The 26052-nt window shown below is 55.8% G+C and overlaps 1 protein-coding gene across 7 annotated transcripts; it reads right to left on the reverse strand.

Annotated features, from left to right (window-relative positions):
• Positions 1–29: 29 nt before the first annotated feature.
• CTNND1 (catenin delta 1) lies at positions 30–26015 on the reverse strand. Of its 7 annotated transcripts, none has more exons than XM_042868936.1 (20): positions 25325–25406; positions 13834–13950; positions 13133–13452; positions 12002–12073; positions 11608–11766; positions 10867–11399; positions 7306–7769; positions 7018–7201; positions 6615–6732; positions 6091–6244; positions 5682–5699; positions 5385–5453; positions 4500–4627; positions 3707–3857; positions 3264–3456; positions 3044–3158; positions 2427–2514; positions 2083–2130; positions 1864–1961; positions 30–1466 (listed from the first exon to the last, which is right to left on the reverse strand). In XM_042868936.1, exons 3-20 carry the CDS (start codon positions 13325–13327, stop codon positions 1458–1460), a joined length of 2796 nt encoding a protein of 931 aa, XP_042724870.1. In that variant the 5' UTR covers positions 13328–13452; positions 13834–13950; positions 25325–25406; the 3' UTR covers positions 30–1457. The 7 variants fall into 7 exon arrangements, with proteins under 7 accessions (XP_042724870.1, XP_042724862.1, XP_042724843.1 ...); XM_042868928.1 differs by having other exon boundaries at positions 30–1469; XM_042868909.1 differs by lacking the exons at positions 30–1466; positions 25325–25406 and adding exons at positions 1492–1739; positions 25927–26015.
• Positions 26016–26052: the final 37 nt, after the last annotated feature.

Below are 26052 nucleotides of genomic sequence, written 5' to 3' on the forward strand. Positions count from 1 at the left end.
GTTGTTTTTTTTTTTTTGGTTCATCTGGAATTAAAAAATTAAAAGGAATTAGTGTTTTACATATTTAAAGGAAAAAGAGAAGTTAGACCCCCAGAACAAAACCAAACGGAGCTGAGGTGTGGCTGGAGCTGGAAGAGCGAGGCACAAGTGTGCGTACTGGGGAGGGCTCCATCTCCAGTTTGCAGCCTTGCAAAGAGGCTTCCAGTTGCACAGTGAGCCTAAGCCTCCCCCTATTCACCCAGAATATCACAGCACCAAACACACCCCCACCACCACAGAGATGCTCCCAGGACAGCCTGGGCTCCCCAGGACAGGAGAGAGGGGAGAGCCCTGCTCCCTATTCAGCAGTGGCAGCCAAAGGCAGCAGGGCTGGGATCCTCCCTGCTGGGCTTCCAGCTCAGCCCCACCAGCAGCCTGGAACACCGCTTCCCCTAGCGAAGCCAAACAGTACAATTCAAAGAGCTATTTCACAGTGGCAAAAGAAAGGCACATGTCAAGAGAAGTCTGAGGGAGCACTGCCACAGGCAGCTGATGTATGGGGGTGGCTGGGATCCAGGCCCTACCTGCTGCGCACGCCCTCGCAGACCCACCGCTACTTCAGCCAGTTCCCAAAGAAATCCGGCCCCGAAAGCCCTGCTGCTACTCCTCCTACCCTACTCCTTCCCCAGGGAAAGATCACCCCCAGGGCAGAGGCCTGCCCCACACGCACCACACAGACCCTTCCCCTACATAAGGATCCCTCCTCTTTTCAATTGCCCCATCCAGACCCCTGTTCCCCGCAGCAGGATCCAGAGCCAGGCCAAACAGTCAAAGCTAGGATAGATCCCTCTTCCCACACCCCCAAAGCCTCATCTAGAGCAAAGCAAGAAGAGTTACTGCTGCTTCTCCTTTCCACCAACACCCCCGTGATTCTAGCCTCCTTCGCATCCCAGTCCTGCTGCTGCCAGGGAGGGATGCTCTTGTCCCTGCAGCCTCAGCACAAGAGTGATCCCACACACAGAAAAATATCCTATAGGCAACAAAGGAAGGTGGCAAGTAAGGTCTTGGTCGCTGTCCCCACAGTAGACTCCAAGCAGAAGGAAGGTGAGGCAGAGAAGGCAGTTCCTGGTCAAGGCAGAGGTCTGGAATTGTTTTGCAGCATCCTTGCTGGTTGGCGCAGGCAGTCAGGCAGGAGGGCCTCCTCTCTGAAGGAAGGGAAGTGGTGGAGGACAGGGAGGAAGAGTTATTGATAGCTGTCCCAGAACAGGGAGATGCAGCCACCGAGAGGAGGCAGAGCAGCCTGGGCTGCCTCCTGTGGGACCAGGCCCAGTCATTTGGCTGGCTAGTTGGCACAAACAGTCCAGCAAAAAAAAAAAAAAAGTTGAAAAAAATTCGGTCCATTCCACCACGAAGAGTTATATATATTTATATATATAAAATATATTATCAACCAAACTGAGCGGAGGCAGGGGTAGCAGCTAGATCTTCTGCTGTGGAGAGAGAGGGGAGAAACGTTAGCACATCCGGAGCAGGAACAATCAGTGAAGGTGTGTTTACAGCCCCTGTGGATCAAGATCAGACAGTGATTGTAGACTGCAGCGATCAGAGCGCGATTTGGCTGCCCAAAGCACCCCTAACAGCACAGCAGGATTTGCCACCGTTACTCAGATTGGACAGGGCGCTGCAGGACATACCGACACAGAGGAAAACTCAGCAGGATCTTCCTCTGCCTCAGGCTGGGATTCCTGCCCCTCCTCCTGCTGCAGACATACAGGGTTAGTAGGGGCGAAGGAGCAGGCGGGGGTTAGTCACAGGAGCCCAGTTTTCCCAGTGCCATTCCCTGCACCTCTGCCCACTCCAGCTTCATTAAGAAAGGCTGCTCACCATCAACGGTGCTGCCTTCACTGGCTCCGTGTCTCCAAGATCACCAGGTCGGTCCAGTGTCCTGCTGTGGTCCACCTCGTTAAGTGTGGAATAGTTGTCTGGAGGAAGACACGAGACCATCAGTTGCACCACCTTTTTGTGAGGCAGCATCCTCTCCATAGGAGGCAAGGCGTTCCCAGCACATCAGAGTAGATGCCCTTCCTCCAGTCCTTTTCCTACCTGGTCCCATGTTGCTCATCTGGATCTCCTCCCGGGAGGATTTCTTGTCTAGAAGGATGAGAAAACAGATCAGGCATAGCCTCTGCAGCCACAAGCAGCAATGTAATCACTGCTGGATAAGGCCAGATGGAGCTCCAGCCTCAGCACTGTTGGCCCAAGGATACTATAGTACTGTAAACTCTACATAAGCTCTGAGAAAAAGAAAAATAAACCCCCCAGCTGATGGTTTTGCACGAACCCCTGGAGAACCCAAGGAAGCTGGGGGTGAAAAGTACAGAGGGAACACGGGTACCCACAAGGCAGTCAACATGGAGACAAGTGCCAGCAGGAGGGAGGGCACATACCTGTTTTTTGGTTCCTGTCAATGAGAGGCAAGGTGCTGTCATCAAATGAGTTTCCTCCTTGTGTCCGAGAGGCATTGCTAAGGTTCACCTGGAGCACCAGAAAACAACCACTCATACTCCATACACTAAGCACATAGCAACCCTCCGGCCCTGGCAGCCCCAGCAGTGCTTCTCTCCCACAGTCCTTGAGCAAAGGACCTGAAGGTGCTCCAAAGCCCCTGGGGGTGTACCCACAAACAAGGATGGAGGCAGTCTACCTAGGCTGGGTCAGGGCAGCACCCAGCCTTGAAGAGGCAGCTGCAGCTTTTAGGAGGGAAAGCAAATACCAGAAGACCGTTTCCCCCCCCCCCCCCCCCCCCCCGCCACACACACAATGGCTTTAGTGCTGCAGACTCTCCCTGCTGGTAGATTTGATGTTCAAGGCTTAATACTTTGCGGAGTGTTTCTGCTCCACTGCCATCCACCCACTAAGAAGTGGCAGAGGGGACACCTTCAAGGGTCTCTAGCGACAGGAGCAAGAAAAAAGCTGAAATCAAACACTGCTGAGTTCCTGGAGCACTTCCTCCCTGCAGCAGGACCCAAGCCAGAACAGGATACTGCTCCACCACTCCCTATACCTGGAAATCTGACTTCTTCCAGCCTTCCTTCTCCAGGGGCTTCCGCAGCTCTTTATATCCCCAGATTGTCTGCAAGACGAGGGCAGCTGCTCGCACTTCTCTCTCTGAGCGGTTCCTAGAAAGCAGTGAAGGAAAAGATGTCTGGCAATATCCACAGCCTCAAAGCCACCATGGGAAAAGCTGCTCTCCACCCCTGCACTGCCCTTCAAGCAGAGCCTACCCAGTTTTGTTGATGAGCACCAACTTCTCAATCCCCTGCGTTTCCCGCAACTTCTTGGCAGCCTCCAGGTTGTCTACAATGACTTCGTTGATGGTATTGAGGATGGACACCACTGTATCCTCAGAGAGGTTTTTGGCTGGAGTCTGCTGGCCTCCAGGCAGGTTCTTCACTAGGTTGGGGATGGCATGTTTACCTAATAAGGGCAAACAGTTGGGCGTGAGCGAGCAAGGAGGACAGTGACTAAAAGAAAAAAAGGCACTACTGAAAGATCAGAGATAGGTCACCAACTCTAATGCATCTCCCAAGGAGCCCAGTATATGTTTATCTGTGAAATGGACAGCAGAAAGCCCCTGGGCAGCCACTGTGCCCACGCATAGCCTCAGCCACCCAGCCTAGAGGAAGTTTTAAGCCAAACAGACGTGAAGCGTGCCCGCAGCTCTCACCTATCAGCTCTTTGTTACGTAAGTCAACAGCCAGGTTGCGGAGGGCTCCAGACGCTGCTTTCACCACACGCTCACTGTCATGGGTCAGGAGGTCAGCAATGGCTGAGAGTCCCTTCTCTTGGCGGAGTGCTGAGCGGATGTAGCGGCCGTACTGCAGGGAGAGCAGAATGCCACGGTGGAAACCCAGGGAGGCAAAGCTTCACACGGCTCCTGAGCACGGGGGCACTGCTGGGAGCTTTAACACCCACCCACCTCAGAAACCAAGGGCCCCGGGTTCACCCGTAGGGAGAGGTGCTATGAAGGTCCCACACCCATCTCCAAGTAACCCCAGGCAACGCCTGTGAATGGGAGAGGGCTGATTTACAGGTGTCAAAGCCCTCCCTGCCAGTTAAGCATGCTTTTGTTCGATCTTTCTATATATACACAAAGAACACAGAGCAAAGGCACGGTAGGACCACAGAGTGGGCCCAAATCTACACTCCTTTCTTCCAGACTGCAGAAGGGAAGAAGTGGCAGGGAACAGGCTGCAGAAAGAGACACAGGTAGCCCTTGGGAAGAAACATATGGCAAAGGGCAGAGAACCCTTAACAGCACAGGAGAGATCTGGTCCACATTTGAGCTGTGCTGCTGAATTATGCCTTCTTCAGAGCAAGTTACATGAAGTGCAACAGCCTGGAATGCCAGAGCTTTGACACTTCACAGCTCTGTTGACACCAAAAAGTGACGTGCCCCAAATTCCCCTTCCCTTAAACACTGATGAGCATCAACACGTCCAGCTCTACAAGGCACTCACTGTCCAACTGCCAGCACACAGATTCTGAATTGCTCCTGCTGAAGCCTCTAGGATGGGTGGAGTCTTGCTTTCCTTTAACAGGGAGATGTATATCCGGACCACTTCTGGCTGGAAGAGGAGCTCGTAGCCTGCCAGAGAGGCACAGAGAGGAAGAACTTACTCATAATTTCTGTGAGTACCCAAGACCAAGCAACAGACTTGTACAAAGGAGTACTGCTAGGCACTGTCTGCTCTTTGATACACAGCAAGACAGGTTGTCCCTTAACAGCAGAAACCCCAGGTAATCAGCTCAGACATCAATTTCAGACTTCAGAATACAGTGTTTCAAGGCAGAAGTAGCTGAACTAAAGCCCACGGCCAATAGCTGCTGCTCAGCTGACCATAGAAGGGCTGTGATTTGCCGCCCTCAAGGTTGCCTTATTATTAGGTAAGGTCACTTGGAGTGACCCTTCTCCATGTTCACACTGCAGAACACTCCTCTAGGCAGGGCATTTTAGTTTAAAATCCTGCCCATCCTTCATGCCCAGGAGAGAAGAGCAGGCAGGACACTGACAAATATAAACCCCCAGCAGAGGGGGCCTCTTTGCAGAGCTGTGCCACCACACCCTCCCTCAGCTCCGAGGGCAACAGCTCCCTCCACAGGTGCAGCAAGCCTGTCCTGAGGTAGCACTCACATCCACCAAGACCAGCAGGCCTCCTCAGGGCTGCCTGCAGCACAGCTTGTGAGCCTGCACAACCACAAACTACTTTCAAGACAAACCTCTGCCCATTTAGGAGGCTCTTTTCAGTGGGGAGAAAGAAAATCTATCAACGCCACCCCTTCCCAAACTGCTTGTGGGAAGGCAGCCCCATGCATTCGAGTCCTGAACACACTAGACAACATACCTTTGGCTGGAGTTGTTCTTTTGGGAAAATCCACTGTATCTGCACCAGGGTCTTCCGGAAGCTTTTTACCTTTAAAAAGCAAGCACAGAGGCATAAGACACCTCATTTTCCACATCAGCCCAGCAGCTTTTTGCCACTTGCTACAAGAACAAGCCCAGAGGTGAGCAGAAGCTACATGCCACCAAGGACATTAGTCACATCGCAGGCAGCACAAGGCCAGCTGCAGGGGAACAAAGAGCTCAGGAAGGCACCCAGTCATTTTCACCAGGGAAAAATTAAAATCAAGAGCACACTCACCTCTGGAGAACCATTCGTCTATTGGCGAAGCGGAGAGGAGGACAGGAGAGAGGGGAGGCAGGAGGAGAGAAGTGCCAACAGCATCATGGGGCAGATCGTTTGGCAAGAAAGCAAAGGGAGGGGGAAAGGACAACACATAAGAAAAGGGAAGATGTGAAGTTAGTGGTTGTCCATCCACCACCATCCCATCACCACAGAAACCCACCAGGGCACCGTTAGCTCGTGTCAAACGCTTTGAATGAGTCACGCAGTAACTTCCCAAAGCAAAGGAAGGCACAAGCCACCGTGTTTCCAGAGAAAGCCACAATTTAGCCTTCACACGAGAGATGAGAGAACGAATCACAAAGATCCCAGACCACCCTCAAGCCCCACTGAAGCAAGTGTGCCTTTATGTCACAAGCCAACGAACCTTTGCCCTTCTTGGCACCAAAGCAGCTTGCAGCATGGGGCCCAGCATTGTTGGTGGTGACCAGAGGAGTCTCCTGGTAGCGCTCAGCATGGGGGATCTCACGATGGACTTGGTAAGACAAGTTTCTCAGCAGGCACACACAATTCTCCACCAGCTACAGAAAGCCAGACAGTTCTACTCAGAGCAGCACGTGCCCAGTCCACATCTCTGGGCAAAAGCTGCAGTCACTAACTTAGTCACAGCCCAACTGTAGGGTCAAGTACTCCTACTGCCAACTGCTGGCTGAGAGCCCAACATCTGGTCACACAGTACATGAATCATACCCCACGGAGGCTCTCCTCCCAAGTATGGAAAGGCAGGTGCCTGGTTTAGGTGTTCCTCAAATAGCCCTGTCAGCTCAAATTCCTTGATTCCCCTCCATCTTTTGCCCTTATCAGAATGAACCCAGGAACAATCCATAAATAGCAGAGCACTGTGCATCCTTCCCAACTCTGCTGGCCCAGGTAGCATCCCCTCTGTAGTACCTTGCTATCTGAGTCCTTTTGGCCAATCTCAGACTGGATGATGTATATCAGGGCATCCACCAACCCATCACATTCTCGCAGCTTCCGACGGGCTTCACTCCGCTCTGAGCTCACATTCCTGTCAATCAAGAGAAATACAGCATGGGGGAGACAGCTGAGGGCAAGCAAGGAGCAGTCCACACCCAAAAGAGCTCAAAATCAAAGGGAGACTCTTCTCTGGCTTCTCTTGACAAAGAAACTCCTCCAGTGCCAAGAAGCATCACCACATCGTCAACAGTGGCTGTCCCAGGAGCTGCTTCTTCACAGCCAGCAAAGCAGTCCTTTCCCACTCCAGCATGGAGTGTTACAGCAGCCCCAGCACACTACAGCTCTCTGCCATCTGTTTGTAACCCTTCTCCCTTACCTAAGGCAGCCAGCAGTGTTGGTGAGTACTGATTCCCACTCAATGTGGCGGGGTTTTGAGTCCTCGTTGGGTTCTCGCTCCCAGCCTGAGCGGGGGATGATGACCTCGTCAGTCAGGGCATGCAGTGCATGATCCACAATGGCCATCTTGATGGAGTCATGTGAAGACAGGTTCCACAGTGTTCCTGCAAAGCCACACACGCTTGGTCAGGGCACGTGGGCTTTAAACACCTGCACCCCACATCTCACCCAACAGGTTAGCACCTCCTCACCTCCCTGGAGCCGTTACCTGTGATGACCTCTGTAAGGTCCATATCATGGGTCTTCCGTAACAGGCGCACCAAAGCAGGCACCCCGTCACAGTTCTTGATGGCAATCTTGTTGTCTTGGTCCTTGCCGAAGGAGATGTTCTTGAGAGCCCCACAGGCACCATAATGCACCTCTTTCTTGGGGTGGTCCAACAACCCCACCAGCACTGGAATGCCTTTCAGCTTGCGCACCTCTGTCTTCACCTTGTCATTACGGTAACACAGGTGCTGCAGGTAAGCAGCTGCATTGGACTTGACAGCATCCAGGCGGAAGCTCAGCATCGCTATCACCTCTGGCAGCTCTGGCTGACGCCAGTTGCCCGGAGCCGGTGCTCCTTTCCGCAGGCTGTCCAGGCTGGCCAAGCTGCCCCGCTCATGCTGAGCCAGGGGGGCCCAGTAGTACCGGTCGGGAGCCACTTCATCCACCAGCATGTCTTCGTAACTCCTAGGAGACAGCAAGCATCAGTGTGAGCCCTACACCCTGTCCAATTCAGTAGAGGATGGAGAAAAACACGCACAGTACGCAATCACCACTACTTGCTGCAGCATACCCTCAAAGGGAAGGAGCCAGGCTGCAGAGCAGCACTGTGGTATCTTCCTTCTCCCCACAGAGCTACACAAGGCCCAGCGGGAGCCTGGAGGCCAGCCTCAGGCATCTCCAAAATGGACTGGGCAGCCTCAGTAGCAAGTAGGGCCACTTCCCACCCAACAGATCTCTTCTGGGTCAGACAGAGCGCCGCTCTCTGCATAACTTTTATAGTGGCAAGGCCCAGCCCTTAGGCTGAGCCAGCCCATGTAACAGCACCAACAACTACTCAGGCCCATGGCCACTAGAGGGCAAGTTCATCCCACAACATACTGCTGGTGAGTGCAAACCACACAGAAGTTCCCCAGCCCTCCACGCCCAGTCTTGGTACAAGCAAGTCCTGTATCTGACAGTAGTGCACACACACCCAAAGCATACAGAATCCCTGATTCCAACCCTATTTTTAGGTCACTGTTAAGCCTCCGTGGCAAACAGAATCTTCCCTCCACCTGGGCAAAGGAATTTGGCAGTCTCCAACAGAAAGGGACAGGAGCAGGGGGTTGTATTACTGACTGCTACATCCATTGGGACTATCGTGTTACACACTGTGGCTGCACAACCCAGGTCCAAGATGAGGCTGTGTCCCCCGGCTCACATCTGCTCAGCCACTTTTAGATCCTACTTCTAAAGCTCCTAAATCTGACATAGGAAGGATCCCCGTCACTGACTGAGTGGGTACATAAAGATGCAAGAAAGGACAGTGAGCAGTTCTGCTCCCTACACAATCTCCCCTAAATAGAACTTGCCAAAACCAGAAGCTCCAGGGGCACAAAGTCACAAGGGCTGGCAACCAAAGAATGCTGCTCAGTCTGGCAACTGAGAACATCACCTTGGCCACCAACAATGCCTTTGCAGCAGAACAAAACAGGAGCAAGACAGCTGCCCAATGCCAACACTGCAAGAGACATCTCAACTCTTTCCAGCACAGCCTGCAGCTGCCCTCACCCCTGTAAGATGCCTTCAGCATCCCAGAAGGGGTATGGGATGGAGCAGCAAAGGCAGGGGAAGGCAAGGAAAGCACTCCTGTGCCGCTGCTGAGCCTTCCTGCAGGCAGGGAGTTCCAAGCAGAGTCATGCAGAGGGTACAAGGCCACATACCGCTAGCACACACACCACACTCTCTGCCTAACACGCTCCCTTGTCCCCCACGTGCCTGGCAAGCTGCCTCTCTGAAAGAAGTCATTAAACACCAGGCCCCTGCTCAAGACAAACATCTTGGAGGCAGGGGGTGGGATGCTGCTCTTGCTTGTTGCCATCTCGGTGAGCCAGTCAGCTGAGCAAGATGGTAACTGAGAAGGCAGGGGACAAGCCAAGCTCAACAGTGCCTGGATTCCACAGATTGCTGTGATCTTTATCGGCCTGCACGGGGAGGGAGAGCCTGCTCATGGGGCCGTAGGAAAGGGCTGCACACATGCCCTGTCTTCTGGACTCTGCCTCACCCCTTTTGTCCAAGGGGCATGCTGAGAGGCCAGATGGGGGCTCAGGACTGCCAAAGCTGGCTTCTCACAGCCTTCTCAAGTCAGCCTCACCGGCTCTCCTTTAACCAGCACACACTTCACAACAAGGCTGGGGAAATCAATCTGGGAGAACAACTGCCCCAACTGGTTCAACACAGCAACAGAAACGCTCGTGCTGGCACAAGACAGAAGGACAAAGCTCCTCCTTCAGTCTCTGCAGCAGCCAAGAGCTACTGGGGATTTACAGGATGCACCCTGAGAAATGGGTGGATCTCTGACAGGGGCTGGCAAATACCTCCTCTTCCCTTCCTCTCAAGCCTCTGCTACTTGTCCTAGGAACCTAAGGAGCCTGTTGTCAGCCCTCTGACTATCCCCATAGCAGGAATGGATGTACATTCCAGCCCACCAGCAACTCCTCCCCATTGCTAGGGTTCAGGCTCAGCTTCTCACTCCAGTCCTATCTCAGTACTGTTCAAATTCACTCCAGCACCTCCTCAATCTCCACTTGGCAGCACAAACAGCAAGTAGAGCAAGCTGAGAGGTTTAGCCAGCCAGCAGCCACGTTCACTAGTATGAGTGAACTGTGCAAGATAGCTGTCCTTGGCAGCCATAGCCTCCAGCAGGTAACATTCCAAGATGCCTGCAAGCATCTTGGAAGGTAGTTAAGGACCACCCAATCCCTCTTTCTACTTGTCCAAGGCAGCTACACAGGAGTCAGGCTGGAAGAGCTGCTGATCACCCATAGCAGAATGAAGGGGAGAAGCTGCAACTGTCAAACAGGTCGAGCAGCCTGTCCCACCCTGCAAGAGCATTCCCTAGGGCACTGCAGTGCTAAGCCTTGTTTGCTTCAGCCCCAGGCTCAGCACAACTCCTTCAGGGCTGCATGCCACTCTCAGCTTGGCAAGAATGCAATGGTGAGGTTGCTGCTGCTTCCAGCAGACATCAGGCACATTTCCCAGCAGATAAACCAGACTGGGGCATAGGATGAATACTGCAGCACCCAACCTCAGCCAGTGACAGAGCAGCTGGATCTTTCTCACCATGCTAATAGAACAGGTAGTGCAGAGGAAAAAGCCCAGAGCCATGTCCAGCCACCTCACGGAACTCCTCGCTGCAGGACAACTGTCAATTAGCACTGAGTATTAACCACCAATTAAGCACACAATTAATTTGAAACAGATACAAGATTTCTCCTGCACGAGCCACGCCTGACTCAGCTTGTGGTGCTGTCCCTCCTTCTATTCGCACTGCAGTGAACACCTGAAGGACTTGAGGGTATAAGCTGCTGCAGAGAACATGAAGAATTTTAAAGCAGTACAACTCAAATTATGCTCAGTTACCTATTATGTTACATCTTGTTACAGCAAGGCTGGACTTAATCTCGTGGGTCTTTTCTAACATAAGTGATTCTATGGTTCCTTTGAAAAGAATGAGTTGAAGGAACCTTAGCACAACTCTCTGCCCCCAGCGTGTGCTGCCAAGCACTCAATACCCCAATACCTGAGCCGACGTCGAGCATCAGATGGTGTCCCTGCTCTCCTGGCTGTGCCATAGTCAGACATAAGCCCGTAGTCCACATCATCAAAGCCCACACTGCGCTGGTCATCTTCCAGGCCATATGGCTCAGGGTGGAAGTGGTTGAGGTCCATGTTACTGCCCCCAACACGTACTTGAGGTTGAGGGCCATAGATGTCCTGGCGGCTGGGGGCCCGGTAAGCGTCCATAGATGGGCGATAGCGCTCATCAATGCGGGTGACACGGGACAGGCTGCCATAGCTGTGATCGCTGCCCGGGTAGCTGTCGTCATAGGGGCGGCCATAGCCATCAGGGTAATGGTAGTTGCGAGGAAGCGTGGCCGTGCCTGGGTGGTTCAGGTAGCCGCCAGGGCCACCGTTGCCATTCTTGCGGAAGTTCCTGTCCATCGTCTGGACGTAGTTGCTTGTGACAGGTGAAGTTTCCAAGGGTAACCCGTCAGGCCCCATGGGGACCTGCTGCACTGTTCGGGTGGTCACAGTCTTCACCACTTTCTTCACCTAGAGAGATGGACATAGGGTATATTCTCATCAGGAAACTGTCTCACCCCACAGCCCTGTGACCTCTGAGGCCCCTTTCAGTCCAGCACCTCACTCCAGGCAGGTTTCACATAAACAATGAGCTGGCAACGATCACAGCTGTGACACCGACCACTGAGTCCCTAGCTGGCATCCAATCCATCTACTCCCTCCCTCCCCAGGCACATACCGTGGTCTCTGTGCGTCGGGTTGTCCCATCATCTGATGTCTCCACAGACACAACAGACATGGCCCCTTCTGGGTCCTCCTCCATGGTGTACGTCTCCTCTACGATTTGGCCCGGGTCCTGCATTCTGGGAATTGTGCTGTACAAGAGGTGGCTGTGGTCCTGGGAGGAGCAGGAACACAAAGTCATCAGCACAACTGACACAGAGCCAGAAGAGGAGATCTTACACCCCAAGGAGCCCCAATATCCCCTTGCACAAGAGGGTGTACTCACCAAACATGCCCCGAGTCCTCTCAGCCAAGGTGGTCACATTAGAAACACAAGTTCCCCTCAGCCAGCTAGGTCTCCCCACAACCCCATCCAGCAAGGAGGCTGCCCACAGCTTCATTCCTCTCACCTGTGGTCCGTTGAGCTTCAGATCTGGGAACTTCTGTCTTTCCAGGTCAGCATCACCCAAGAAACGGCCGTTCTGAAATGCATATCACCATTGCAGGCCTGTTACCCAACCACTCCCCTGTCCTGCCTGGATTGCAGCTATCCCCACTTTCCTGCCAGCCCCAGGTCCCAAGCTGGCTCCGACAGCCATAGCACATGCCATACATCACTCCTCAGCTCTGTGTAGCACACAGAAATCCAGCATCCAGCCCAATCGAGCTGAGAGAAGTTACAGGACATGGCACTAAGCCTACCTCCCCCACACTACTTGCATCTCACTCAAATACCCATATGGAGTAGCCAAAAGCCTCCCAACTCTCCCCAGTTGCCCTGGAGACCTTTCCTATCTCCTGAAGCAGGAGCTACAAGCCCTGAGGCTAACAAGGATTGCAAGGGAGCTGACTGCTGGGTGTTGCAGCTTCATCTGCTCACACTGTCCCTCCAGTTGCCCTTTCCTATCCCACATTTCTCCTGGCAGCACCAACTTTCACACAGTCAGAAAGGTGGGTGCCTTTTACATGACACTGTGCCGCCAGCCCTGAGGACACCCTCCCCAGAACAGCCCAGGAAAGCGAGAGCAGGACAGAGACCTTGAGCCAAGGCATTTTAAACCACACTTCAAGCCCTGTAGAGATCTCTCACAGTCCTGGCTTGGCTACTCCAGGGATAAACCAAGATGCCAGCAATGTGCCCATTGCCACATGAGAGGAGACAAAGACACACCCTCACAGCTAATACACCAACTCATGTTCCATCTTCTGACAAGCCAGGTGGAACATGCAGGGATATCCAGGTACTGAACAAAGCCAACCTTAACTGCTCACGGAAGAACAAAACCAGAGCTGACGTGGCAGCAAGACCCTCCAGGCCAATACCTTCTGTCCAGAAAGACCCAGATAGGTGAGCTGAGGATGTGCAAACATCAGCCCCGGCCACATACAACACTGCCAGCATTATGAAACCAGCATAGCCCTCTTCTACCTCATCTCCAAGGAAGGCCAGAGGGAGCCAGGCCCAGGGCCATCCCCACTGAGACGGAACTGACAGGGACAGGGGCTCCGGGAGCCTCCGTGCCCACCTCTGCCTTTTTTACCTGGTGCCGCCGGGAGAGTGTGCCGTTGGCCAAGCCCGGGCCGGCGTCCTGTGGGGAGACCCGCACTCTTTCCAGCTGGGCTGAGACATGGCGCCGCTCCTCCTCCAGCGCCCGTGTCAGCTTCTCAAACTGCGCCTCCTGCTCCTTGACAGAGGCAAGGATGCTGGCGGTTGACTCCACTTCCGAGTCGTCCATGGGTGACGGTTACCCAGGACGGGCGGGGAAGGGGCGAAGGGCACAGGGAGGCACAAGCAGAGTTGGCTTGGTGTCAAGGTGAGAGGAGGAAAAGTGACCCAGAAGGGGAGGAGCCCCGCTCTTCACTGCGCATGATTTGAGGGAGGAAAGGAGGAGAGAAAAAAAAAGGTCAGAAGAGACTGATTTCATTATGACAGATTTTCAGAACAGGGGAAAAACAATAACAAGACATTCACAGCTCCTTCCAATCCACAAAAAGGAGCAGAGTGGGACAGGACCCCCAGGAGGGGGCTGCACAAACCCCTCTGAGAGCTGCCACTCCACCACCACCCTCAGGTCCTCATCAGGGTTCCCAGACCTGCGGCCATCCTAGGAGGTCCTCAGCCCACTGATATGGGATGGGCATTGGCTGAGACCCATCAACATCCCCTCCCAAAGGAAAACAGTGAAATAGCACATCACAATGAACACATTTTGACAGAGAAATCATTTTCTTCCATACAGACCTGTTAGAGGAGGAAGCTCGGGTGTGATTGGCAAAGGCACGGACAGCCAGGTCTAGACGTAGAGAGTCATGGGAGAAATAGCCCAGCCACCACAGGGAGGAAGCAGGAGGAAGAGAGCTGCAGGGACAGCAGGAGAACGGGGTCAAACCACGAGCAAACTTAAATCAGAAGGCAGGGAAGGGAACACAGGCTGAGGGTCTCCTCTCCTTCTGAAGGATGGAGTTGGGTCAGCTGCAGGCTTGCACCATCTCTGCGACAGCTCCCTCAGATACTGCAGCCCCTCAAACAGCTCCCCGCTGACGAGGAACACCATGGGCCTGGCCCTCCACCTCCCCAGCCAAGCCCCGGCAGGCCCACAAGAGGTTTTCCCAAACCCATACAGTCACTGCAGGCATGTGGGGACTCGCTCGAGCCAGGCAGCCGAGGCAGGAACTGCTTTCCCACGGTCTCCAGCACAGCAGCAGCTTTGCCCGCCTCTCCCAGCACCAACCCAGGGCCAGGAACATGGGCACCACCACCCTTACACAGTACCTATCTCCTCCAGGCCCTCACTCCCTGGCAGCCCAGTCCCTCCAGTTTCAGTCTGACGCAGATGGTGGGTCAGAGGCACCAAGAGTAGAGTGGGTGTTCTTTCGTTTGTTTGGGTTTTTTTTGCATCATTTTTAATGTGGAAAATAAGTAAGAATTAACTCAAGAGTATTTAGATTAAACACTTCCTGAAATGCCTCCCCCACTGCCAGCGAGCCCAAATCCCTCCTGTGGCTCTGCCTGCCCCAGAGCTTCCCACAGACACCCGAGGAGCCCATCTCCCCCAGCACCACTGTGACCAAATCCAGCAAAGCAGGCTGGATTTTTTCCATGTGCTTCAAAGGCTGCCTGCAGCATATCCCAACATCTGGTTGCCTCCGTTCTGTAATGCCTTCATCAATAAAAAAATTCAGTTTTTCTACCTGTGTATGTGCAGTGCCCAGCAGAGATGAGGCTCTAGATCACCTTGCCTCCCTGTCTCTGCCCCATAAGAACTCAGCTCTCAGCCTCAAATCAAACACCCCTCCATCCATGGTTGGCATCCATCTGAATTGATGGGGGATGCAGCTCCTCAGCCTCCAGGGCCACCACACTGGATCTCAGTGACAGCTCCCTCAGTCACAGAACAAGGCTGCAGGGCCCAACCCTACAGCCATGCTGCAGAGGCTGTAGCAGGACAGTGCTTGCAGTCCCAGGGGACTCAGCCAGCAGGTGCCTAGGCTTCCCCAGGAGCATGGGAAGGTCATGTCACACACAGACACCCTACGCCTATACAGAGTACCTAAGATCCCAGCCATAATGACCGCTGGCAGGTGGAAGAGCACTCATTTCCAGCACAGCATCTCACTAAGCTCTTTAAAAGGGAGAAACAGCCCTGACAAAAAAAGGGCTCCTGCACAGTACAACCTCCCTCAGGCAACCACACCGGAGGAGTTTGCCATTACAGGAAGGTAAGGCCCCACACAGCCAGCAATGCCACTCAGGCCCATGTCCCCACCTCCACACATCCCCTGGGTGCACAGCCAAGAGAATGTGGATGCTAACAATGGAACTCAAAGGGCCATTAAGGGAGCCAGATAAGGGGCTGGAGCAGCCATGAGGCTGTTTCCTTCCTGTCCCTTCCACAGGGAGTAAACACACAGCAGCGGGGGAAGGAACACAGGACTGGTCCCTCGCCCACTCTCCTTGCTCCCTTGCACTCACAAACATCCACCCCAGCAGAAGCTACAGCACAGCCCTTCCTCACCACCAGCTGCCACTCACACACCCCAAACAGCAACCCAGCCACACGCCTTCCCAGCTGCTGAGGGTCAGCCCCAGATCTCTGCCTTCCGCCAACTTCCTGCTGACTCCCATACCGCAATCTTGGGGAGCAGCTCCCTGGGCACAGCACAACCCTTTGCTGGCTACCCACGGCAATTCAGGGCTACAGCCATCTTCAGTTTGAGACATGGAGCAGGAGGGAAGAGGAGGAAGCAAGCTGCCTGTGACAGCTCCAAGCTGAGTAAGCTGCATCCCACAAAACAAAGGACGAAATTCCAGGGATTGCTTTGCACCCATCTCCCCCTCCTCATGCCCCGCCTCTGAAGATACAACTACACAGAGCATTTTTCCAAAGCCAGACCATGACCATCTTTGAGGACGGCCGCATGAAAGCCTTTTCATCATGAGAGGCACTTTCTGACACACCCATTACTTAAAAAACCCAGCAAGCCAAAAATATTTCAGCTAGCTTGATTCAGGGCAAAGCTAAAAAGCCTGAAGACAAAGCACATCCCCAAGCAGCTCCTACCCCAGGGCACAAGGAACACCACAGTACTCACCTCACAGCCCCCAGGGACCAATGCATGCACCCAGAAAGCCTGACATCCCGGTCCTTCTGGCCTCGTTTTCCCACTTCCCAGTGCTGGGCCAGCTCTGTGCTGCACTCTGAGCTCCTGAAATCAATCTTCAACAGAGATGCACAACGCTGAAGATTGCAGTGGAAGAACTCTGGATATTCTTCCTAAACGCTTCTGCTCCCAACTCTTGGGACGGTTGCCTGCCCCAAGACCAAATACTTCACCTGTGAAAATAACTCTGAGGGCCCAATCACAGCCATACCCACATGGAGTTCACCTGTATCCTACTCTGCTGGAGGAGGGAGTTCAAGCTTTGAGGGCTTCTCACCAGCAAAGGTTCCTGTTGGCCAGGGAGACTGACCCTGAGCTGGCAGACAGAACAGGACACCACGGGCAGAGCACAGACAAGATCCTACAGATAACACATAGCAGGCTTGACAAGCACCACCTGCTGCAGTGCATAAAGCAACTCAAGCATAAAGCCCCTCTGCTGGGTTTTCACAAGGACCTGTTCCCCCTCTTCCAGGATGGATGCAGTTAAGTCTACTCCCTCAACACTGCGGATTTTTTGGGCAAAGCACAAGCCAGGCACCTGCAAAGCCAGAAGCCACCTGCACCATGTCAGCCCTGCACAACTCCCTGCTAGGAGGTGCACCTACAGCCCTCATTACGGCACAGAGGGAGACAGCGTCACAGCAGCTGGGGCTGCCATTCCCCACCCACAGCAGCTTTCCTGTCTGTTGGCGCTCCTCACACACCTGTTCCACAGGACAAGGTTTGTTCTCATCACATGACGCTGCCTGCAGCTCCAGGCAGAAGCAGAGCTGCCTCCCCCTCCAGCAGGACAGTCCCTTGCCCAGTGCTGGGTCACAGGGCTGGAGGAGACGTGGCAGGGACAGCAAGGCTGAGGGCAGGCAGGCCTGCCAGGCACGCTGCCTCAACTACTAGACAAGAAAAATGGCAACATTGCCCTAGTAATTAGCCTTGCCCTATCCATTTGAGGGGCTCAGAGCCAGCTGGCTGCCTGCCCTTCGGCAGGGAACACAGACAACTCTCAGTACCAGGACCCTGCCCTCTCTGGGGAGGAAGAAACAAACTCTCCAGGTTCCATCTACCTATTGCGACGTACCTAGTAAAAACAGAAGCCCCATCAATAATTGAAGCCTGCAATTGCCTGAGCTCTCACAGTGCATTACATTTGATGCTCTGCACTGGTTCACATCCCTACTAATTCACCACAGGCTCCCGGTCAGTCTCAATTAGCTAAAAAATAAATGAACCAATATCTCTGGATTCTTTCCACACCCAGGCTCAGAGAGCCACGTGCAGCCCTCACACTGCACAGGGAGGCAAGCACCAACGCCAGTCAAGGTGCAGTAGGGCAGCACTGTTTGAGGTAGAGAAGCCATGAGCTGAACACAAACACGTGGAAGGGGATCACTATCAGGAGAACACAACCTTCTGGATGCACTTCCAAAACCATAGTAGCCCATAGCCCACCCTGAGAATAGGCACAGGCAAGCAGTATGGCTGACCTACAGCTCCCACACGTGAGGAGTGCCTCATCCAAAGCGGATCTTATCCAGCAGCCTGGAGGTTGCAGAGGACACGGAAGGGACTTTGGACAGGCTGCTACCCATGCAAGAAGCCCAGTCACCATCCCAGGAGCTACTTGTGCTGACAGGGCCACTCCCTGCCCCATGGGCAGCCCAGCCCACACCACCAGGCCCTGGCAAGAGTTGGGGAAGGAGGAACCACGACACGAGGAGCAGCCAAGATGAAGAGAGCCACTCAATACTCATAGCACACAGCTTGTCCAACCAGCAGCAGGATGGCAGCCCAGACTGCCTCGCTTAACTGCCACAAGGGCTGCAGTCCCTGTTAGGAAAGCTTCCCTTGCAGAGGGAGTTACCTGTAGGGATGCAAGCAGACACAATAGCAGGCCGTATAAGGGAAAGGGCCAGCAGCCAAGGCAGGATGATAAGAGGGGAGAGATAAGAGCAGGGTGGGGCCTGCACACCAGGCTGGAGTGAGGAAGCAGACGTGGCACACACCCCCACTATCACCCCCCCAAAAGAAAAGGGCAGGAATGCACGATACAGATCAAGTTCCAAGGACCAGCCTGGACAAAGAGGTTGGGAAATGCAGTGGGCTACCCTCTGGCAGGAGACAGGCCCCACCAGGAACAGGGCAGACGTTCAGTGGCTTCTGCTGCCCTAGGGAGCAAAGAGCTGGGCTCAGCACACACAGGCAAATCAGGGTTGCCCCCGGGGAAGGAGAAAGGAACAGCACGAGACTGGCCACAGAAAGAAAGGGCTGGCCACAGAGAGCAAGGCTTGTTCTGTTGGTATGTCAGCAATCCAGCCCCAGGGCAGCTGTCCGGGGGTGCTCCACAGGGTGGGGGCTGCCACACTCCAAAGCCACTGCCCCACCCAGGCAGGGTAAGACCTTTAGGTAGGCTCAGAAAGGTGGGCCCAGGGAGCCCCTTCCTGTCAGCAACACCCAGCACATCACCCTAAGGGCCCCCCTCCCGCACGCCCCCCACATGCCCAAGGACAGCAGGAAGGCAGGGGCCTGCAGCCCCTGCGCTGAGCTCCCATCCCAGCCCCCCGGCCCAGGGGTTTCACATGTTGGGAGCCCTTTAGCAGCACAAAGGCAGCTCTCTCCTCTCTGTGGGAATTTGCAGCTGAGCGCTCCGCAGGGACAAAGGGATTTCACAGGCACATCCACAGCCGGCCAGCCTCCCTCCCCCCGGCGTTCCCGCTTCCTGTCACAGTAGCACCAGACCTCAGGGGCACAGCAACAAACAAACACCAAGTGCCGGATTCTGGGAACGGGGCCAGAGCATTCCTGGGGCAGGCTGCACTCCGGCGGCCAGCAGGCTCCTGGGCCCCGCAGGGAAGGGGTAGTCCCCAGCTCCCCACCAGGGCAGCTCCCCGGCTCCGTGCCTTGCTCTAGGGACAGCAGCCACCAGGATAAAGGACACAGAAGCCCCCAGACAAGCGGGTTGCTCCCAAACCTCAAGTTCTGCACCCCAGCTCCAGCCACCCTGCTCCATGCCACCACATCTCTGGCCTTCACTTCCACCTCTCCCTACACCCACCACCAGGCTGAACTTTCACATTCAGCCGCCTCTCTCCCACAGGCAAAGCAAACACCAGCCTGGCACTGCTGAGATAAGAGCTGTACTACAGAGCTGAGGGAGCAAAGTCCCTTCTCAATTAAATCTGAGGTTGCAGCATGGCAGGAGCTGCCCCCACCAAACCCAAACAGATGGGCAAGGGCACAGCACCCACCTGGGAGCTCACATCTACTGCTGGCTGCCTCCGAGCAGGAAGATGCAGCAGAGAGAGCAGCAGCATCAGGAACCCTCCCATCCAGCTGCAAGCACAAGCATCCACGGTCAGCAAAGCCCAGGGCAAACAGTACACCTCAGCACCAGACCAGCAATCAGACAGGGGGATTTCACTCCTTTCCTAAGGCAGAGCTCTCTCTCCAGCCATCCTTTCCCCTTCCCAACAAAGCCACTTGAGATCATTTCCTCTTCCAACACCTGCAGCCTCCACATGGCTTACTCACGCCTGAGGGCTGACCAGGGCACAAAGGCACAGGGGTCTGGGACTAACACAGAACTGCCCTGACAGCACTGCACACCAGAAGGGTACTGCATCTGGCTTGTCCAGAGAGTGCCAGCCCCACCAGGAATTCCAAAGTCACGAAGGAACAAAGGAGATGGAGAAGAACAGGAGCACAAAATCCCCCCACCCAGACTCATAAACAGTCTCCCTGTCCACCCTAACAGACACCCAGACGCAAAGGCAGCCTCCTTTCTTTTCTGCCCATCCCACACACAAATCCACAGCCAGGTCGGTCACACACCTCTCCCCACAGAGAGCAAACAAGCAGGCAGTGAGCTCATACGTGGGGAGGGAGCGGCATGCAGGGTATCTCCAAGATGGCCCCATAGCAGCAGCAGGACGTCCTCCCCTCACTCCAAACAGCCTCAGCTCCTGGGCAGGCAGTGGGCTGAGTCACAGCACCCATCAGCCGGGGCTGGGCAGGAGGATGCAGCCAACAAAAGCCCAGCTCCATTCAGCATGACCTCATCAGATGCCCCCGCTCCCTAATTGCATGTATGCATCAACTCCAAGTGAATTTAGAGGACCCTGCCAAGAGGAGTAATAAATGGGTGAAGGAAAACCACGGGGGAAGCATCCTACCCCAGCCCGCAGCTCAAACTGCTCCCCAGCACTACATTTGGCTGCAGATCCCCTTAGCCCGCTTGCCGAGAGGCAGCATCCCAGGCTCCTGCACCATCCAAGGGGAAGGAAACCTGCATTTCCTGGTCAGACGGGAAATGACATCGTGGCTTCCCTTTCCCGCAAGCTTCTAAACACCACGTCCTGCCAAGGGCTGCTCCCCACTACCCTGACATATCACACAGGCTGGGACAAGGCACAGGCACAGACACCCCAACAGCCAGCTCAGCGTAACAGGCCCCACTCCCCAAGGGACGCATCCTACCTCCAGGGACCACGTCCTCACCTATCAAACACAGCGGCTACACACTCCTGCCTGGGGCAGCAAGCATCTCACAAGCAAAAGGCAGCAGGTGCCACGTCCCAGCCTCAAGGATTCTCCCATGGGGACACAAACATGCCCAGAAGGCTCTGAAGATGGGCTCAGTATTTGCAGAGCTGAGGAGGAAACAGCACCATAACCCTGCAGGACACCTGTTTGCCAAGACTGTGCAGCACATCCAGGCCATCCCCTGCTCCCCTAGCAGCTCCTGTGAGCATCAGGCAAGGCCATCTCCCCCCCACCACTCCCCACACGCACACCTTGAAGCAACTCAGCCTGCCTGGAGCCAGGCACGGCAAACAGCTGCGCGTGCAGCAACATGCTTGGAAGAATGCGTTACTCCACTGGGCAAGGGGCCTGCCAGGAACACTCAAACATGGTGACCCACCCTCCTAGGTCGGAAAAACTCGTCTTTGCAGTTCACCATGCTCCCTCCCGCCTGGTGCAGCTACCCACGCTGCCCGGTGAGAGCCAGCACCGCTTCCCTGGCTTGCCAGGCCAGTGCTGGGAGCATTGCTGAGGAGGCAGCCCAGATACAAGAGCAAATCCGAAGCCCAGGCACCGTGTAAAAGGTGTAAAAGGGAGCGAGAAGAACATTCATCATCTGAGGACAGAGAGACACCTTCCTCCTCTTGGCCTGGGTGGAATCAGTTCTCCATATTCATTTCCTCTGAAACTACCGTGCTCGTAGGAGAGATCCTACCTGCCTCACCCCAAATAATTGGTCTCTACCAGCAATTCTGCACTTGCACAAGTGGCATGAGAGCAGCTCACCCCCCAGCTGCTCTCCAGCCCTCGCTCAGAAGCTGACACAGGTGAGGCCCATACCTTCCAGGCTGCCCACACCAGGGCCAGGCCACTCGCAGGAAGGCAGTGAACTTTGTGCAGTGTTCACTGCAACTGGGGCCAACGCCCATAGGAACAGGAGCCATCAGAGCCAGAACGGAGACATGGTAGCAGCTCATGCCCTTGCATAGGAGCCCAGCAAGCTGCTGCTGCCACCAACCCACCCTGAGGTCACCTACATTCTAGAAGAGCACCCAGATCCACAGCAGCACTCAACTAGGCTGCAGGAGAGCCAGTCCAAGGGCTCACTCTTCCATCCTGCTTGCTCAGCTCCCTTCAGCCTCTGACTTCCTTGGCCAAGCTTAGAAAGAAACCTCCAGCCCACAATGCTGAGCTAGGGCACCCACATGCCTCCTGACACAACTCCAGCACCCCACAACCACAGAGCCACCCCCTCCTTCTGCCTCACCAACAGGCCAGGCTGTGGTTTCACAACCTGTTTAGGCCACGCAAGCAGAAGAAATCCTGCTCTCATCAGCACAAGCATCTGAGTAACCAACTGTTTAGAATCACACGTACAGAGGAAAGAAGTGCTCAGCCCAGACCAGACCCCAACCCACACAGCCACAAACATTTCTGCAGTGGATAGAGGCCAGAGTGCTGCGGCATGAGGTCAGCATGGAGCTGCAGCACACAAGGTAGAGGCCGGAGGACAAACCATCCAGGTGTCAGCCCCTCTGTCTCCAACCCCTGGAGGGTGGCTGGTCTCTCAGAAGGGAAAGGAAGCGTGGAACCTGCTGCCAGCTCACTACCACCTCCCTGAGCCACATGCACCAGAAGCACATCAGGCACTGCACCACCAGCCTCTACCTTAACAGGAACACAGAGGGAAAAAGACAGGCATTCCAGTAAGGGCTGTAGATCCCAGCACCACACCTGGCATCTTGCGGTGCTTAGTCACCAGCTTCCCTCCGCACCCCACCAGCCATCTCACCCCACCATGCTGGGTGGTTTAGATATGGGCCACAATGAGGAAGTAGTACCACATGCTGGGAAAACTGCTTCCTCTGTAAAGAAATAAAGCAGGGAAATATACTGTACACTTCGGTGCAGGAGGATCTCTCCACACCCAGGTGACATAGAAGCATGAGTACAGCAGTCACCCCACATTGGTCCATTCCTATGTACCAGTTACTGGACAAGGAAGACAGTGGGACACAGCAGCTCTCCTGACTGGAAGGTGGGCAGCACAGCAGTAGACATGAGACACACAGGAGTCAGACACACTCATGATCCAACACTTGTCAACCAGCTGCCACAAGCCCCCAGAACAGGAACAGGCCAAGCCTGAAGAAACAGTGCTGTGTCCTTCCCACCTTCAGCAGCCCCCTGCACAAGAGCAGGAGCCAACAGAAGGCTCAAGTCACCTTGGGGAACTCCAGCACTCTGTTCTGCAGCCTGCAGATCCAGCCCCTTCCCAGCAGCCTCACATCGAGGCACATTCCTGAATGCTGTGCCAGAGGACAACTTCCTCCACCAGCCAAGCCCTGTGTCACACACAGAACTCTGAGGCTGCCTGAATCACTCAACAGGTTTAGATTTTGTCACCACAACCAGGCAACACCTGTTGCTTTTTATGGACCCAAATCAATTCTGCGGTTCTGCTCCTTGTCAGAAACAGAGCTGAGGCAGTGAGAATAGCACAGTGCAGTGACCTGTGTCTGTAGGGAAAGGAGGGAGCTCTGTGCATCCAGCCTGAAAAGGACAGGCAGACAGCATGATCATTGCAGGGCAGCTGGGGAGAGAAACCGGAATGCTCAAATAGCACTGTCCTCTAAATTTGCAGATGCCACTCAGAGAACCCAACAACCTTTCAGGCATAGTCCAAGCCAATCCTTCTGGGTGCCCTAAACACACCCCTTGGATCAAGGCCTAATCTCAAGAGCAGAAACAGTAAGAGGCAATCCAGCGACAGAGCTGGGCCTTCCTACCAACTCCCAGCCCACCCCAGGAAAAAAAGGACCATGAGGACTCTTGAATGCAGTGATGCAGGGTAGCCTTGTTGGATGAGAGGTACTGATCCCACTGTGGCCAAGGCAAACCCAAAGCTACACAGCACTGAGCCTCTCCATCCTCCCACCCTTTCAGGAAGGCAAAACACACACACAGTCCCAGCAAGGGCTACATACCACAAGACAGTTGTCTGCACACAACACAGGTTCAGTCAAATTCAGTTTAAGAACAGCTTTAAAAAAAAAAAAAAAAAAAAAACGCAGCGGCCCCTTTTTTTCCCCCCCCCCCCATTAAAGTGTGTGAGTAAATCCAGACAAGCCAGAGAGCCTGTCTCTGGGAAATGTGGGTGCCGTCCTTCCCTGTTGTCAACAGCGAGCCCTGTACTGTCAGACAGCAGCGCACAGCAGGTACCAGGAACAGGAGCAGAACAACAGCAAGGCCCACAGCCAACATAGACCAGCCCTCGTCCTGTATCACCACGTCCAGGACAAGGTACGGACAAAAGAGGCTGGCACATGAACTGCAGTCCCCGGCCCACTGCAATCCTAGACCAAGTTAGTGCCAAGTTTCAGCTCCTTCCCCACACCAAGCTGAGGACAGTCTTACTTCCAGTTCCACAGTGAGAGAGGACACAAAAGGAACTACCACACCAGCAGCTGTACTCGGCTCCATGCACCAGGTGCTGCCCCTAAATGCCCAGCAGCTGAGCAGGAGAGCCCTCCACAAGGCACAACTGACCCGGGAGGGGATCACCCAGCAGGGCAGGGAAAGGTCTGTCCCCGTAGCAGCAACCACACAGCCCAGCTAGGCAGCAGGACCTTACCAGAGCAGGAGCCACCACCCGGAGACCCACCCCTCCTCAACAATCAGAGGAAGCTCAGCCGTCCCCACTCCCTCACTCGAGGCTCAGAGGATATATCAGAACCACTGGCAGTCCTCCCACGGACAGACACCCGGACTTGAGTGCAGTCACCCCAAGTTCAGACTCCGCTCCGCAGCGCTCCGAGGAGCGGCACCGCGGAAGGTCGGCGGCCTCTCGCACAAAGACACGAGACGGCCAGCTGACAGGAATCGCGGGGCTGCCCGCAGGGCCCGGGCCAGGCTGCAGGAAGGCCGTCCCCGTTCGGCAGCGGCTCGGTGCCACCTGCCAGCCCGCGGCTCCGCCGCACGTCGCTTTTCGTCGTCGGGAGAGCAGAGGCGCGCTGCCGAACGGAGCCGCCTGGAAGAAGGGAACTGCCGCACCCGCCCCGCGCCCTTACCCTCCCCAGCCACCGGAGTCCCCTCCCGCTAGAACAAAGGCGCAGACGAGGAGAAGGACACGGCAAGACTCCGCTGCCAGCACGCGGGGGGGCGGCCCGGGCCCCGCGCCCTGCCCCAGCCCGCCCTCCTCCCGCACAAAGGCAGGGCGAGGGCCGCAGATCTCGTTTGCATCGGCCGCCAACCCGCCGCGCCTGTCGGGCCAGCTCCCCGCGCCGCTGGCACGCCGGCGCCCTTTGTTGTGCGGCCCCGGGATCGGCGACACGCGCGGCTCGGCCCGGCCCCCGGTGGGGCGCGGGACAGCAGCGCGGGGCTGCGCCGCGACTATCTCCTTCGTCCTCCCCCCGCCGCGCACCTCGGGGCGCTCCCCGGCACCGACGGCGTGGCCCTCGCCCGGCACCGGCCCACACCCCGCGAGGCACGGCGAGGCCCGACCTCGGTCCCCCTCCCTCGGTAAACGACGGGACGCCGCGAGCGGGACTCACCGTGGCCGGGCTCCTCGGGGACAGGGGGCGGTCCCGCCCCGCGGCCGCCCGGCCCGCTCCGGCGGGAGAGGAGCGGCGGGACGAAAGGCTCGAGACGCGAGGAGCCCCGCCGAGGGGCGACCCGGAGCAGCGGCCGTCCGGGTCGAGAGAACGCAGCGCAAGCGGGGCCGCAGAGGGTCGGGCCGGGCTTCGCCACCGCCGCTCCGTGCGCCCCGCACCGCTCCCGCACCTAAAATGGAAGTTGGTCCGGCGGGGCGGGGGCGGGCCGGGCTCCGGGTACCGCCCCCGGCGTCGGCGCGCCGCGGCCAATGGTGGTAGCGCGGAGCGGCGCCCGGCGCGGTAATGGCGGCCGTGCGGGGGGGGGGGCGGGACGGAGCGGCACGGAGGAAGCGGCTCGGGGTGGGGGTCCGCGGCACAGCCCCGTGAGCGCACCGCCTGGGAAGGCTTCCGGAGGCCGATCCTCCCGGTAAAGCTTCCGGCTGCCGCGGGGTCGCGTTCTCCCGGCCTGAGCTCCCGTCCCGGCCGAGCCACGGCTGCGGGGACTCTGCCCCCGCCGTGCCGGGGAGCCGCCCGTCCTCGCTACGGGAGGAAACGCCGCTCACCTGCGAGAAGCCGGGATGGACGCTGGGGGTTCTCTGCCTCGCCTCTGGTCTGGGACCGGCGGGACTGGAGCGCTGGGGAGGATCTGCCCGCTCCCGATTGCCGAACTGCTAAGCGAGATAATGACA

Source organism: Lagopus leucura, unplaced genomic scaffold, assembly GCF_019238085.1.
Source record: "Lagopus leucura isolate 7727_CA_CO unplaced genomic scaffold, USGS_WTPT01 Super-Scaffold_1, whole genome shotgun sequence".
In the NCBI taxonomy this organism is placed as follows: Eukaryota; Metazoa; Chordata; class Aves; order Galliformes; family Phasianidae; genus Lagopus; species Lagopus leucura.